General features: G+C 48.6%; 1 protein-coding gene across 1 annotated transcript; it reads right to left on the bottom strand.

Annotated features, from left to right (window-relative positions):
• Nucleotides 1–474: 474 nt before the first annotated feature.
• LOC109767173 (benzyl alcohol O-benzoyltransferase-like) lies at nt 475–14,248 on the bottom strand. The gene is made up of 4 exons (XM_040393296.1): nt 13,694–14,248; nt 2,372–2,584; nt 1,245–2,036; nt 475–1,005 (listed from the first exon to the last, which is right to left on the bottom strand). Exons 1-4 carry the CDS (start codon nt 13,910–13,912, stop codon nt 475–477), a joined length of 1,755 nt encoding a protein of 584 aa, XP_040249230.1. The 5' UTR covers nt 13,913–14,248.
• Nucleotides 14,249–15,766: the final 1,518 nt, after the last annotated feature.

Genomic DNA, 15,766 nt, shown 5'->3' with positions numbered 1-15,766 from the left:
TCAATGAAAGCACCAATGTCGGTGCCAAAACCGGCGGATCTCGGGTAGGGGGTCCCGAACTGTGCGTCTAAGGTCGATGGTAACAGGAGACGGGGGACACGATGTTTACCCAGGTTCGGGCCCTCTATGGAGGTAATACCCTACTTCCTGCTTGATTGATCTTGATGAATATGAGTGTTACAAGAGTTGATCTACCACGAGATCGTAATGGCTAAACCCTAGAAGCCTAGCCCGTATGACTATGGTAATGAGTGTCCCCGATCCGGACTACGCCCTCCGGTTTATATAGACACCGGGGGGATCTAGGGTTACATAGAGTTGGTTACATAAGAAGGAATCTTCATAGTCGATCGCCAACCTTGCCTTCCACGCCAAGGAGAGTCCAATCCGGACACAGGTACGGTCTTCGGCCTTCATGTCTTCACAGCCCATCAGTCCGGCCCATAGATAACAGGCCGGACGCCCGAGGACCCCTTAGTCCAGGACTCGCTCAACGGCAGACACCTTAGCCTTTGTGTCGACAGGCGTAGGAGCAGGCTTGCAGTTAAGCATGCCGGCTCTCTCCAGAAGCTCATAGGCATACTTGTGCTGATGCAGGAAGAAGCCAGTGGCCCGGCGAACAACCTCGATGCCGAGGAAGTAGTGGAGAGCCCCCAAGTCCTTGAGGGCGAACTCTGAGCGGAGGCGAGCTGTGATCTGCTGAAACAGCGGTGGCGAGGACGCAGTTAGGATGATGTCATCGATGTAGAGGAGGAGGTACGTTGTGGCGGTGCCCTGGTGATAAATAAACAGGGAGGCATCAGACTGTGTGAACCAGAACCCCTGCTGCTGAAGGAAGGCCGCGATCCGCTGGTACCAGGCCCGAGGTGCCTGCTTCAACCCGTTGTGAGAACGGGAGAGCAAGCACACGTGGTCCGGATGGTCGGTGTTGACAAAACCAGTAGGCTGCTGACAGAACACCTGCTCGTCGAGGTGGCCATGCAGAAAAGCATTGGACACGTCGAGCTGGTGAACGGGACAGGCGCGAGAAACAATGAGCTGGAGAACAGCGCGAATCGTGCCCGGTTTGACAACCGGGGCAAAGGTGTCGGTGAAGTCCACGCCGGCGCGCTGGCGAAAACCACGCACGACCCAATGCGCCTTGTAGCGCTTGTGGGAACCGTCGGGGCGAGTCTTGTGGCGGAAGACCCACTTGCCAGTGATGACGTTGGCACGAGGAGGCCACGGGACAAGCTCCCACATACGGTTGCGCTGCAAGGCGTCGAACTCCTCACGCATCGCAGCAAGCCAGTTCGGCTGCCCTTGGCCGGCCCGCCGTACACCGGCGTGCCCCACCCAAAGTCCAGGTCGCCGAACCCTGCCTTGGTCACGTCCGACGTCAGGTACGTGCGCGCCAGGGTGAAGTGCGGCCGCCCGCGCTGCACCATCAGATCTGTTACCGACCGCATATACTCCGTGTTCACGACTCCCTTGGCTTCTTTCACCAGCTGCACCGCGTAGCTCAGGGGGTTCGCGCACAGATCGCCGGCGGACGACACGGTGGCTGGCAAGGCGAAAGCATGGTTGTAGTAGCCGCTCGGGATGGCGGCCCTGCCGCAACGGGCGCTGACGATGCAGATCATCCGCATCTCCTCGTCGGCGTCAGGGGCAAGAGCCGCGGTGCAGCACCTCCACACGCAACCCGTAAGGACCTCAAACATGGTGGCATGCTCCAGGAGGCCCCGCGGGAGATGAGACCGGATGGCGGCGACTTCCCAGGGCCCGAAGAAGAAGGAGCGCTGCACCATGTCGCTGAGCGGCATGATGGTACCCTTGGTGTCGGGCACCTCGTCATACGCCCGGTGCACGAAGGCAGGGCACGGCGGGTTCCGTGCCTCCAGAAGCTCGCGCCCCCACACCGGCCGCACCGATGGCACCGTGGCGCCCCGTGCCAGCTCAGCCACGGCAGCCAGGAACTGCACCATCCCTGGCGCGTCCGCCATCGTGTGCATCATCCCCACTACTAGGATGAATCCTCCGCATGCTAGCCGTGTCACCTGCACATACCATGAACGGTTAGCCAGTACCATGCATGCATCGATCACGTAGACATATGGTATGCTTATGAAAAACTTGGATTCAACAACAAATCCGATGTTGATTTTTAACCATGGCATATTTGAGATTTTTATGCAATTATGTTTGCTGAGGATGCCAAGTTTAGTTGGCAAGCATGAAAATCTGTCTCCATTCATTTTTTGCGATGAAACTACCTAGTTTGCAAACTACATTTCCCATCCTTGGACCAACATAAATTGCATAAAAAACGTTCGATTTGCCATCCATAAAAATCTGCCTTCAGATTTTTAGCATTACCGAAAGCTAAAGTTACCTGAAAGAGGAGAAGTGGGGTGCCAATAACTTCCGACGAGCCAGGGACATCGAAGATGAGCTCCTCCAGTCCAGGGAAGGGCGGCTGCAAGGCGTCACCTAAGTGCTCCAGACGCGCGTCAGTGTTGGCCTCGATGAACAGCACACCCTCACCGGTGCAGTCAACAACAAGCTTGCGACCACCGAGCTCCCTTAGCCGGCCGGCGAATGGGTATGTTAGAAGGGAGAAAGAGGATTTGGTGGAATAGTTCGTTGTATTGCTTGAGCCTCATGGACATATATATAGGATTACATGATCTACTTGGAGTACAAGATAGGTCAGAACAAATCCTGGTCTATCTTATGTTTCCTAATAAAACAATATGTTCAACATCCCCCCGCAGTCACAACGGTAGCGACACAGACGGTTAGACTGGAGAAGAATCCAAAGGCAAGCTGACGCTGAAGGAAATATGCCCTAGAGGCAATAATAAAGTTATTATTTATTTCCTTATATCATGATAAATGTTTATTATTCATGCTAGAATTGTATTAACCGGAAACATGATACATGTGTGAATACATAGACAAACAAGGTGTCACTAGTATGCCTCTACTTGACTAGCTCGTTGATCAAAGATGGTTATGTTTTCTAGCCATAGACATGAGTTGTCATTTGATTAACGGGATCACATCATTAGGAGAATGATGTGATTGACTTGACCCATTCCGTTAGCTTAGCACATGATCATTTAGTATTCTGCTATTGCTTTCATCATGACTTATACATGTTCCTACGACTATGAGATTATGCAACTCCCGTTTACCGGAGGAACACTTTTTGTGCTACCAAACGTCACAATGTAACTGGGTGATTATAAAGGTGCTCTACAGGTGTCTTCGAAGGTACTTGTTGGGTTGGCGTATTTCGAGATTAGGATTTGTCACTTCGATTGTCGGAGAGGTATCTCTGGGCCCACTCGGTAATGCACATCACTTAAGCCTTGCAAGCATTGCAACTAATGAGTTAGTCGGTATAATATATTACGGAATGAGTAAAGAGACTTGCCGGTAACGAGATTGAACTAGGTATTGAGATACCGACGATTGAATCTCGGGCAAGTAACATACCGATGACAAAAGGAACAACGTATGTTGTTATGCGGTTTGACCGATAAAGATCTTCGTAGAATATGTGGGAGCCAATATGAGCATCCAGGTTCCGCTATTGGTTATTGACCGGAGACGTGTCTCGGTCATGTCTACATAGTTCTCGAACCCGTAGGGTCCGCACGCTTAACGTTTCGATGACAGTTATATTATGAGTTTATATGTTTTGATGTACCGAAGGTTTTTCGGAGTCCCGGATGTGATCACGGACATGACGAGGAGTCTCGAAATGGTCGAGAAATGAAGATTGATATATTGGAAGCCTATATTTGAATATCGGAAGTGTTCCGGGTGAAATCGGGATTTTACCGGAGTACCGGAGGGGTTACCGGAACCCCCCGGGGGTTTAATGGGCCATAGTGGGCCTTAGTGGAGAAGAGGAGGGGTGGCTAGGGCAGGCCGTGCGCCCCCTCCCCCTCTAGTCCGAATTGGACAAGGAGGGGGGGGCGGCGCCCCCCTTTCCTTCCCCTCTCTCTCCTCCTTCCCCCCTTCTCCTAGTCCAACAAGGAAAGGGAGGGAGTCCTACTCCCGGTGGGAGTAGGACTCCTCCTGGCGGGCCCCTCCTGGCCGGCCGCCGCTCTCCTCATTGCTCCTTTATATACGGGGGCAGGGGGCACCCCATAGACACAACAATTGATCATTGATCTTTTAGCCGTGTGCGGTGCCCCCCTCCACCATAGTCCACCTCGATAATATCGTAGCGGTGCTTAGGCGAAGCCCTGCGTCGGTAGAACATCATCATCGTCACCACACCGTTGTGCTAACGAAACTCTCCCTCAACACTCGACTGGATCGGAGTTCGAGAGACGTCATCGGGCTGAACGTGTGCTGAACTCGGAGGTGCCGTGCGTTCGGTACTTGATCGGTCGGATCGTGAAGACGTACGACTACATCAGCCGCGTTGTGCTAACGCTTCCGCTTTCGGTCTACGAGGGTACATGGACAACACTCTCCCCTCTCGTTGCTATGCATCACCATGATCTTGCGTGTGCGTAGGAATTTTTTTGAAATTACTACGTTCCCCAACAGTGGCATCCGAGCCTGGTTTTATGCGTAGATGTCATATGCACGAGTTGAACACAAGTGAGTTGTGAGCGATATAAGTCATACTGCTTACCAGCATGTCATACTTTGGTTCGGCGGTATTGTTGGATGAAGCGGCCCGGACCGACATTACGCGTACGCTTACGCGAGACTGGTTCTACCGACGTGCTTTGCACACAGGTGGCTGGCGGGTGTCAGTTTCTCCAACTTTATTTGAACAGAGTGTGGCTACACCCGGTCCTTGCGAAGGTTAAAACAGCACCAACTTGACAAACTATCGTTGTGGTTTTGATGCGTAGGTAAGAACGGTTCTTGCTCAGCCCGTAGCAGCCACGTAAAACTTGCAACAACAAAGTAGAGGACGTCTAACTTGTTTTTGCAGGGCATGTTGTGATGTGATATGGTCAAAGCATGATGCTAAATTTTATTGTATGAGATGATCATGTTTTGTAACCGAGTTATCGGCAACTGGCAGGAGCCATATGGTTGTCGCTTTATTGCATGCAATGCAATCGCCCTGTAATGCTTTACTTTATCACTAAGCGGTAGCGATAGTCGTCGAAGCATAAGATTGGCGAGACGACAACGATTCTACGATGGAGATCAAGGTGTCGCGCCGGTGACGATGGTGATCATGACGGTGCTTCGGAGATGGAGATCACAAGCACAAGATGATGATAGCCATATCATATCACTTATATTGATTGCATGTGATGTTTATCTTTTATGCATCTTATCTTGCTTTGATTGACGGTAGCATTATTAGATGATCTGTCACAAAATTTCCAGATAAAAGTGTTCTCCCTGAGTACGCACCATTGCCAAAGTTAGTCGTGCCCAGACACCACGTGATGATCGGGTGTCATAAGCTCTACGTCCATCTACAACGGGTGCAAGCCAGTTTTGCACACGCAGAATACTCAGGTTAAACTTGACGAGCCTAGCATATGCAGATATGGCCTCGGAACACTGAGACCGAAAGGTCGAGCGTGAATCATATAGTAGATTTGATCAACATAGTGATGTTCACCATTGAAAGCTACTCCATTTCACGTGATGATCGGTTATGGTTTAGTTAATATGGATTACGTGATCACTTAGAGGATAAGAGGGATGTCTATCTAAGTGGGAGTTCTTAAGTAATATGATTAATTGAACTTAAATTTATCATGAACTTAGTACCTGATAGTATCTTGCTTGTCTATGTTGATTGGAGATAGATGGCCCGTGCTGTTGTTCCGTTGAATTTTAATGCGTTCCTTGAGAAAGCAAAGTTGAAAGATGATGGTAGCAATTACACGGACTGGGTCCGTAACTTGAGGAATATCCTCATTGCTGCACAGAAGAATTACGTCCTGGAAGCACCGCTAGGTGCCAAACCTGCTGCAGGAGCAACACCAGATGTTATGAACGTCTGGTAGAGCAAAGCTGATGACTACTCGATAGTTCAGTGTGCCATGCTTTACGGCTTAGAACCGGGACTTCAACAACGTTTTGAACGTCATGGAGCATATGAGATGTTCCAGGAGTTGAAGTTAATATTTCAAGCAAATGCCCGGATTGAGAGATATGAAGTCTCCAATAAGTTCTACAACTGCAAGATGGAGGAGAATAGTTCTGTCAGTGAGCATATACTCAGAATGTCTGGGTATAACAATCACTTGGTTCAACTGGGAGTTAATCTTCCGGATGATAGCGTCATTGACAGAATTCTTCAATCACTACCACCAAGCTACAAGAGCTTCGTGATGAACTATAACATGCAAGGGATGGATAAGACGATTCCTGAGCTCTTCGCAATGCTAAAAGCTGCGGAGGTAGAAATCAAGAAGGAGAATCAAGTGTTGATTGTTAATAAGACCACCAGTTTCAAGAAAAAGGGCAAAGGGAAGAAGAAGGGGAACTTCAAGAAGAACAGCAAGCAAGTTGCTGCTCAAGAGAAGAAACCCAAGTCTGGACCTAAGCCTGAGACTGAGTGCTTCTACTGCAAGCAGACTGGTCACTGGAAGCGGAACTGCCCCAAGTATTTGGCGGATAAGAAGGATGGCAAGGTGAACAAAGGTATATGTGATATACATGTTATTGATGTGTACCTTACCAGAGTTCGCAGTAGCACCTGGGTAATTGATACTGGTTCTGTTGCTAATATTTGCAACTCAAAGCAGGGACTACGGATTAAGCGAACACTAGCCAAGGACGAGGTGACGATGCGCGTGGGAAACGGTTCCAAAGTCGATGTGATCGCCGTCGGCACGCTACCTCTACATCTACCTTCGGGATTAGTATTAGACCTAAATAATTGTTATTTGGTGCTAGCATTGAGCATGAACATTATATCTGGATCTTGTTTAATGCGAGACGGTTATTCATTTAAATCAGAGAATAATGGTTGTTCTATTTATATGAGTAATATCTTTTATGGTCATGCACCCTTGAAGAGTGGTCTATTTTTGATGAATCTCGATAGTAGTGATACACATATTCATAATGTTGAAGCCAAAAGATGCAGAGTTGATAATGATAGTGCAACTTATTTGTGGCACTGCCGTTTGGGTCATATTGGTGTAAAGCGCATGAAGAAACTCCATACTGATGTTATTTTGGAATCACTTGGTACTTGCGAACCATGCCTCATGGGCAAGATGACTAAAACGCCGTTCTCCGGAACTATGGAGCGAGCAACTGATTTATTGGAGATCATACATACTGATGTATGTGGACCAATGAATATTGAGGCTCGCGGCGGGTATCGTTATTTTCTCACCTTCACAGATGATTTAAGCAGATATGGGTATATCTACTTAATGAAACATAAGTCCGAAACATTTGAAAAGTTCAAAGAATTTCAGAGTGAAGTTGAAAATCATCGTAACAAGAAAATAAAGTTTCTACGATCTGATCGTGGAGGAGAATATTTGAGTTACGAGTTTGGTCTACATTTGAAACAATGCGGAATAGTTTCGCAACTCACGCCACCTGGAACACCACAGCGTAATGGTGTGTCCGAACGTCATAATCGTACTTTACTAGATATGGTGCGATCTATGATGTCTCTTACTGATTTACCGCTATCGTTTTGGGGTTATGCTTTAGAGACGGCCGCATTCACGTAAATAGGACACCATGAAAATCCGTTGAGACGACGCCTTATGAACTGTGGTTTGGCAAGAAACCAAAGTTGTCGTTTCTTAAAGTTTGAGGCTGCGATGCTTATGTGAAAAAGCTTCAACCTGATAAGCTCGAACCCAAATCGGAGAAATGTGTCTTCATAGGATACCCAAAGGAGATGTTGGTTACACCTTCTATCACAGATCCGAAGGCAAGACATTCGTTGCTAAGAATGGATCATTTCTAGAGAAGGAGTTTCTCTCGAAAGAAGTGAGTGGGAGGAAAGTAGAACTTGATGAGGTAACCATACCTGCTCCCTTATTGGAAAGTAGTTCATCACAGAAACCGGTTCCTGTGACGTCTATACCAATTAGTGAGGAAGTTAATGATGATGATCATGGAACTTCAGATCAAGTTGTTACTGAACCTCGTAGGTCAACCAGAGTAAGATCCGCACTAGAGTGGTACGGTAATCCTGTTCTGGAGGTTATGTTACTAGACCATGATGAACCTACGAACTATGAAGAAGCGATGGTGAGCCCAGATTCCGCAAAATGGCTTGAGGCCGTGAAATCTGAGATGGGATCCATGTATGAGAACAAAATGTGGACTTTGGTTGACTTGCCCGATGATCAGCAAGCCATTGAGAATAAACGGATCTTCAAGAAGAATACTGACGCTGACGGTAATGTTACTGTCTATAAAGCTCGACTTGTTGCGAAAGGTTTTCGACAAGTTCAAGGGATTGACTACGATGAGACCTTCTCACCCGTAGCGATGCTTAAGTCTGTCCGAATCATGTTAGCAATTGCCGCATTTTATGATTATGAAATTTGGCAAATGGGTGTCAAAACTGCATTCCTGAATGGATTTCTAGAAGAAGAGTTGTATATGATGCAGCCGGAAGGTTTTGTCGATCCAAAGGGAGCTAACAAAGTGTGCAAGCTCCAGCGATCCATTTATGGACTGGTGCAAGCCTCTCGGAGTTGGAATAAACACTTTGATAGTGTGATCAAAGCATTTGGTTTTATACAGACTTTTGGAGAAGCCTGTATTTACAAGAAAGTGAGTGGGAGCTCTGTAGCATTTATGATATTATATGTGGATGACATATTGTTGATTGGACATGATATAGAATTTCTGGATAGCATAAAGGGATACTTGAATAAGAGTTTTTCAATGAAAGACCTCGGTGAAGCTGCTTATATATTGGGGATCAAGATCTATAGAGATAGATCAAGACGCTTAATTGGACTTTCACAAAGCACATACCTTGACAAAGTTTTGAAGAAGTTCAAAATGGATCAAGCAAAGAAAGGGTTCTTGCCTGTGTTACAAGGTGTGAAGTTGAGTAAGACTCAATGCCCGACCACTTCAGAAGATAGAGAGAAGATGAAAGATGTTCCCTATGCTTCAGCCATAGGCTCTATCATGTATGCAATGCTGTGTACCAGACCTGATGTGTGCCTTGCTATAAGTTTGGCAGGGAGGTACCAAACTAATCCAGGAGTGGATCACTGGACAGCGGTCAAGAACATCCTGAAATACCTGAAAAGGACTAAGGATATGTTTCTCGTTTATGGAGGTGACAAAGAGCTAGTCGTAAATGGTTACGTCGATGCAAGCTTTGACACTGATCCGACGATTCTAAATCGCAAACCGGATACGTGTTTACATTGAACAGTGGAGTTGTTAGTTGGTGCAGTTCTAAACAAAGCGTTGTGGCGGGATCTACGTGTGAAGCAGAGTACATAGCTGCTTCGGAAGCAGCAAATGAAGGAGTCTGGATGAAGGAGTTCATATCCGATCTAGGTGTCATACCTAGTGCATCGGGTCCAATGAAAATCTTTTGTGACAATACTGGTGCAATTGCCTTGGCAAAGGAATCCAGATTTCACAAGAGAACCAAGCACATCAAGAGACGCTTCAATTCCATCCGGGATCTAGTCCAGGTGGGAGACATAGAAATTTCCAAGATACATACGGATCTGAATGTTGCAGACCCGTTGACTAAGCCTGTTCCACGAGCAAAACATGATCAGCACCAAGGCTCCATGGGAGTTAGAATCATTACTGTGTAATCTAGATTATTGACTCTAGTGCAAGTGGGAGACTGAAGGAAATATGCCCTAGAGGCAATAATAAAGTTATTATTTATTTCCTTATATCATCATAAATGTTTATTATTCATGCTAGAATTGTATTAACCGGAAACATGATACATGTGTGAATACATAGACAAACAAAGTGTCACTAGTATGCCTCTACTTGACTAGCTCGTTGATCAAAGATGGTTATGTTTCCTAGCCATAGACATGAGTTGTTATTTGATTAACGGGATCACATCATTAGGAGAATGATGTGATTGACTTGACCCATTCCGTTAGCTTAGCACACGATCGTTTAGTATTCTGCTATTGCTTTCATCATGACTTATACATGTTCCTATGACTATGAGATTATGCAACTCCCGTTTACCGGAGGAAAACTTTGTGTGCTACCAAACGTCACAACGTAACTGGGTGATTATAAAGGTGCTCTACAGGTGTCTCCGAAGGTACTTGTTGGGTTGGCGTATTTCGAGATTAGGATTTGTCACTCCGATTGTCGGAGAGGTATCTCTGGGCCCACTCGGTAATGCACATCACTTAAGCCTTGCAAGCATTGCAACTAATGAGTTAGTTGCGGGATGATGTATTACGGAACGAGTAAAGAGACTTGCCGTTAACGAGATTGAACTAGGTATTGAGATACCGACGATCGAATCTCGGGCAAGAAACATACCGATGACAAAAGGAACAATCTATGTTGTTATGCGGTTTGACCGATAAAGATCTTCGTAGAATATGTGGGAGCCAATATGAGCATCCAGGTTCCGCTATTGGTTATTGACCGGAGACGTGTCTCGGTCATGTCTACATAGTTCTCGAACCCGTAGGGTCCGCACGCTTAAAGTTTCGATGACGGTTGTATTATGAGTTTATGAGTTTTGATGTACCGAAGGTTGTTCGGACTCCTAGATGTGATCACGGACATGACGAGGAGTCTCGAAATGGTCGAGACATGAAGATTGATATATTGGAAGCCTATATTTGGATATCGGAAGTGTTCCGGGTGAAATCGGGATTTTACCGGAGTACCGGAGGGGTTACCGGAACCCCACGGGGGTTTAATGGGCCATAGTGGGCCTTAGTGGAGAAGAGGAGGGCGGCTAGGGCAGGCCGCGCCCCCCTCCCCCTCTAGTCCGAATAGGACAAGGAGGAGGGGGCGGCGCCCCCCTTTCCTTCCCCTCTCTCTCCTCCTTCCCCCCTTGTCCTAGTCCGACAAGGAAAGGGAGGGAGTCCTACTCCCGGTGGGAGTAGGACTCCTCCTGGCGCGCCCCTCCTGGCCGACCGCGTCTCCCCCCTCGCTCCTTTATATACGGGGGCAGGGGGCACCCCATAGACACAACAATTGATCATTGATCTTTTAGCCGTGTGCGGTGCCCCCCTCCACCATAGTCCACCTCGATAATATCGTAGCGGTGCTTAGGCGAAGCCCTGCGTCGGTAGAACATCATCATCGTCACCACGCCGTCGTGCTGACGAAACTCTCCCTCAACACTCGGCTGGATCGGAGTTCGAGGGACGTAATCGGGCTGAATGTGTGCTGAACTCGAAGGTGCCGTGCGTTCGGTACTTGATCGGTCGGATCGTGAAGACGTACGACTACATCAACCGCGTTGTGCTAACGCTTCCGCTTTCGGTCCACGAGGGTACGTGGACAACACTCTCCCCTCTCGTTGCTACGCATCACCATGATCTTGCGTGTGCGTAGGAATTTTTTTTGAAATTACTACGTTCCCCAACAGACGCCCCCCCCCCCCTAGTCGTAATGGTCGACGCATCGCGGAAGGCGTGGCTGGAGTGGAAACCGACGAGATTGCTCAAGCAAGGCGGTTGCCCTTTATGCCGTTTGGCGAAGTAGCCGAGAGTGTAGCGTGGTGTAGCCATGGTCGAGGTAGCTGTGCGTAGAACGCCGTGGTCGATCTCGAGTCAGGGTGGCCGGTGTCGAGGAAATCGTCGTGGAGCCGCGAGAGCAAGGGGGCGCCAAGTTACCATGGGTGCAGTGGTGTCGAAGTAGTGGTGTGCCGGAAAGGAGATGTTGTTGACGACGCGTTGCGGCGGGTTTGCCAAGCACGGGGACACATCGTAGACGAAGGCACTCACGGGAGTTGCCAGCACCGGGCTTGCGTAGACAGACGAAGACGAAGTTTACGAAGCGCCGCACCGGGCATGCCAGGTCCGGGGACACGTCGTGGAAGAAGGCACGCTGCAGTGTTGCCAGCACTGGGTATGCGTAGACTGGGACCACCACGAGCTGTAAGCCATGTCGAAGAAATCGGAGAGGCCATTAAAGAAGGACTCAACGACGGTTGCGGCGCCAATCGGCGCGGGGTCGATGTCGGCCGCGGTTATCGGAGTAGATGAAGTGGCAGGGGTAGATGACGGCGGCGCTGGCGACGAGCTGGTGCTAAACGAAGACGAAGGAGGTGGACGGGCGGCGGCTACAGTAGCTGCGGTGGCGGCCGAAGAAGAATGGCGGCGGCGGCTAGGTTAGGAGTGCGGCGGCGGTTCTTGAAGGAGACGAAGAACCCGACGGCGTGACGAAGACCTGCGCGGACAAAGGCGTTCCCGCGCCGAGGAGGCAGCACGACGTATACCACGGGAAGTCGACGCGAAGGGACGGCGAAGTGGACCGCTGGCCGCCGCTCTACGGCCCGAAGGGGGGCGACGCAGCGGCGGCAGGTGCGTCGGGGCGACGGCGGGAAGACCTCGGGGCGGCGGCGATGACCCGAAGTGGCGGCGCAGCAAAGGAACCCGGGTCGGTGCAACCGCAAGAACGACCCAGGATGGCGGCATGGACTGCGTGCCATACTCGCTACGACACGACGGGGCGACGCAGCGGCGGCACGAGGATCGATTCAGCCACGGACGGCCTCGAGGCGACGGTGGACCGCGGGCCGCGACACTACGGCCCGAAGGAGTGACGCAGCGGTGACGCGGGTTGGTGCAGCCGGGAGAAGAACCACGGGGCGGCGGCGTAGCGGCAGCCCGTTGCTGGAATGATGGAGGGGCGCGCTGAACTCGAGATATTCTTTACAGGACTTGCAGGCGCGCAACCGACGGGCCAGGTCGGTCGCACAACATAGATGAGGCGGATCGTGGCGGCGGGCGGGCGATCAATCTGATCGCACATGAGGTCGGGGACGCCACTCGATGGATGCGGGGTGGCAGCGGAGTCCGAGATGAAGCCGGGGATGGCGGTCGGCAGGCGGCTATTATGGGCCGCCGCATGACGCGAGGCCGCCGGGTGGGGGTGATGCAGGAGTCCCGGTCGGAGCAGGGTGGTGACGGCCGGCCGTTCGCCTGGCGGGCCAGCACGTGAACGGCGGTGGTGAAGGGCCGCCGCATGACGCGAGGCCGCCGGGTCGGGGCGACCAGCGGGCAGACGCGCGGATGATGGCCGTAAGGGGTCGCCTGTCGCGCGAGGCTGCCGGGTCGGTTAAGATGCCGTCCGGTCGTGCCGGTGTTGGAGTAGATGCGCAAGGGGTCGACGGCGGCAGCGGGCGACGCAAATTGATCTTAGGTTGGAAAACTAAAAAGAAAAAAAGCCAATCAAGGTGACCGGTGGGAGAGAGAAATTCCGCAGCAAGGGCTCCGGAAAAAGACTCTCTAGGGCAGCCGGTCAACACAACCGACGTACAAACCCTAGGTACGGGCGGTGCGGCACCCGGCGGCAGTAATGGAGGCCGACCGCCCCGGGGACGGCGCGCGGGTGCGGAAGCGGTGGCGGCGGCTAGGATTTATGATCGAGATAAGGCCGATATCATGTTAGAAAAGAGAGAAAGAGTTTGGTGGAATATCTTGAGCCTCGTGGACATATATTTAGGAGTATATGATGTACATGAAGTACAAGATAAGTCAGGACAAATCCTGGTATATCTTATGTTTCCTCGTAAATCAATATATTCAACAGGGTAGTAGTGCAAGAGCGCTTTGGCCACCGCGCGCCAGACCACCGCTGCGGGGTCCCTGCTGCTCATGGACGCGTCACGCCGGTAAAACTGGATGACGGGGATGTGGAATCGTAGACCGTGCTGGTCGTCAATGTCTGAGAGCCGCTTCAGCTCGCGTGGTGTCGGCCCGGCCGGCAACACCAGCTGTACCGCCTTACGCTGCACCGTGAACCTCAACGACATGGGTAATGTGTCAGGATGATTCTCAGCTAATGGGACGAGAGGAGGATGAGCTACGGTAATGGTGATCAATTGTGTGTGCGTCGAGCTGGTGTGTTTCTTGCTGCTAGGCTTGTGGAGTACTCCCTCCGTTCTTAAATATAAGTCGTTGGGGGAATATAAACTGAACTCCTCTAGCAATTTATATTTCGGAACAGAGGTAATACTATATACTCCTATATACACGTGAGACACTGACAGAGATAAATGCGTAGCCTCCTGTACGTGTTTTTTTTCTTCCTTGTGTTCTTTTTTTTGTGTGCCTGTTAACCTCTCTTTTGTGTGTGTGTGTGTGTGTGTGTGTGTGTGTGTGTGTGTGTGTTAAGTACTGCCCAAATGGACAATCCCCTAAAGATTCACGAAGGGTGCCCGCAGTGTGTCTCGACTGATCATGTTGTTTATTAGTCTGTATCAAATGCTTAGATACTACATTTGCATCTATGTGTTGCTTTTACATAGAAATCCTCCATTTCTGTTTCATACAAACAAGAGAACATTTGTCCTTGAAATTTTGCATCTCGAACCCACAAAAGTAGCAATCTGTGAAGAAAATATTTTCTATTTTTTTGATGCATCAGAAAGTTCTAAAATTAGAAATTTCATTGAGCTTTATAACTTTATATATTAATATTTAGGAAAAAGAATTAAAAACAATTCTTCACACGGTAGTACATGTGTGAAGTTGACCTGCAAAGTTGCAAGTTCAAATGTTTTCTTATTTGGGGGAACCGAAAAAGAGAAGTTTATGCACACAAATTCTGATGGCAAAATTGATGGTCTGGATAAGAGGTGTAGCTACATGGACACAAAACCACATCTTTCCCCAACGTTAAAGTGGGCACGATATTTTGTTGTTGGTTCTGTCATGTAGGGAGATTCATGGTGCTGCCAAAAAAATAGGACTTCTCGGTTTTACATTCTTTCAAATCGATATGAGATGTTAATTTTAGTATGACCAGTCAATTTTATGATCCTACCAGATAGACATGAGTTGTCAACTTTAAGATGCTTACAAATCGAATGAACGACAACACTGGGATGCTTACAAATCAAATGAGCTGTTGAATTTTAAATGCAACAAAATCGATGAGTTGCCAATTCCAAAATACTTCCAAGTTGATATGAGAACCCATCAATTTTAAGTTGCTCCGAAATCGATACGAGACGTAAACTATGGTGCATAGATACTTAGATACATATCGGATACGCGATACAGGGATATGCCCGATACACTAATTTTCTAAAAACAAGGATATGGGGATACGTTTGTACATATATTCTGTCTGTTCAAGAATATAAGGTGTATTGGTTTCCACGCAAGTCGAACTTATGTATGTTTTACTAAGATTATAGAATAGAATATCGACATCCACAATACAAAATCAATAAAATAAGCAAATACTTTTCAAGATGAATCTAGGGCTTACAATTGTGATATTGTACATATTGATACTTTTTATATAAACTTGGTCAAACGTGTACATGTTTGACTTCCGAAAGAACTAATACACCTTGTATTCTAGAATGGAGGGAGTATATATTAATTATTCATGCAATGTAGGACGCTTACTGAAGTGTCCGTGCAATGTAGGACGTAAACACTACATCATCAACAGTTTTCACAAACAACTATAATTGTTTCAGGAGCACTGTTGTGGAAATAAAATTGGTTAAATTACAATGATTGGATATTGTTGTCTCTAAACATTTAAGGTAGGTTAAGAAACGAAATGAACAGACAACCCACTGTGGTGTTCATGAATCTACACAGTGGATTGTTTAAACGTACGGATAGTGGATTATCTATCCTATCATCTA

The sequence above is a fragment of the Aegilops tauschii genome, chromosome 6 (genome assembly GCF_002575655.3).
Source record: "Aegilops tauschii subsp. strangulata cultivar AL8/78 chromosome 6, Aet v6.0, whole genome shotgun sequence".
NCBI classification, from domain to species: domain Eukaryota; kingdom Viridiplantae; phylum Streptophyta; class Magnoliopsida; order Poales; family Poaceae; genus Aegilops; species Aegilops tauschii.
The sequence above is the reverse complement of the archived record's forward strand: the minus strand, read 5'-3'. Positions and strand labels throughout refer to the sequence as shown.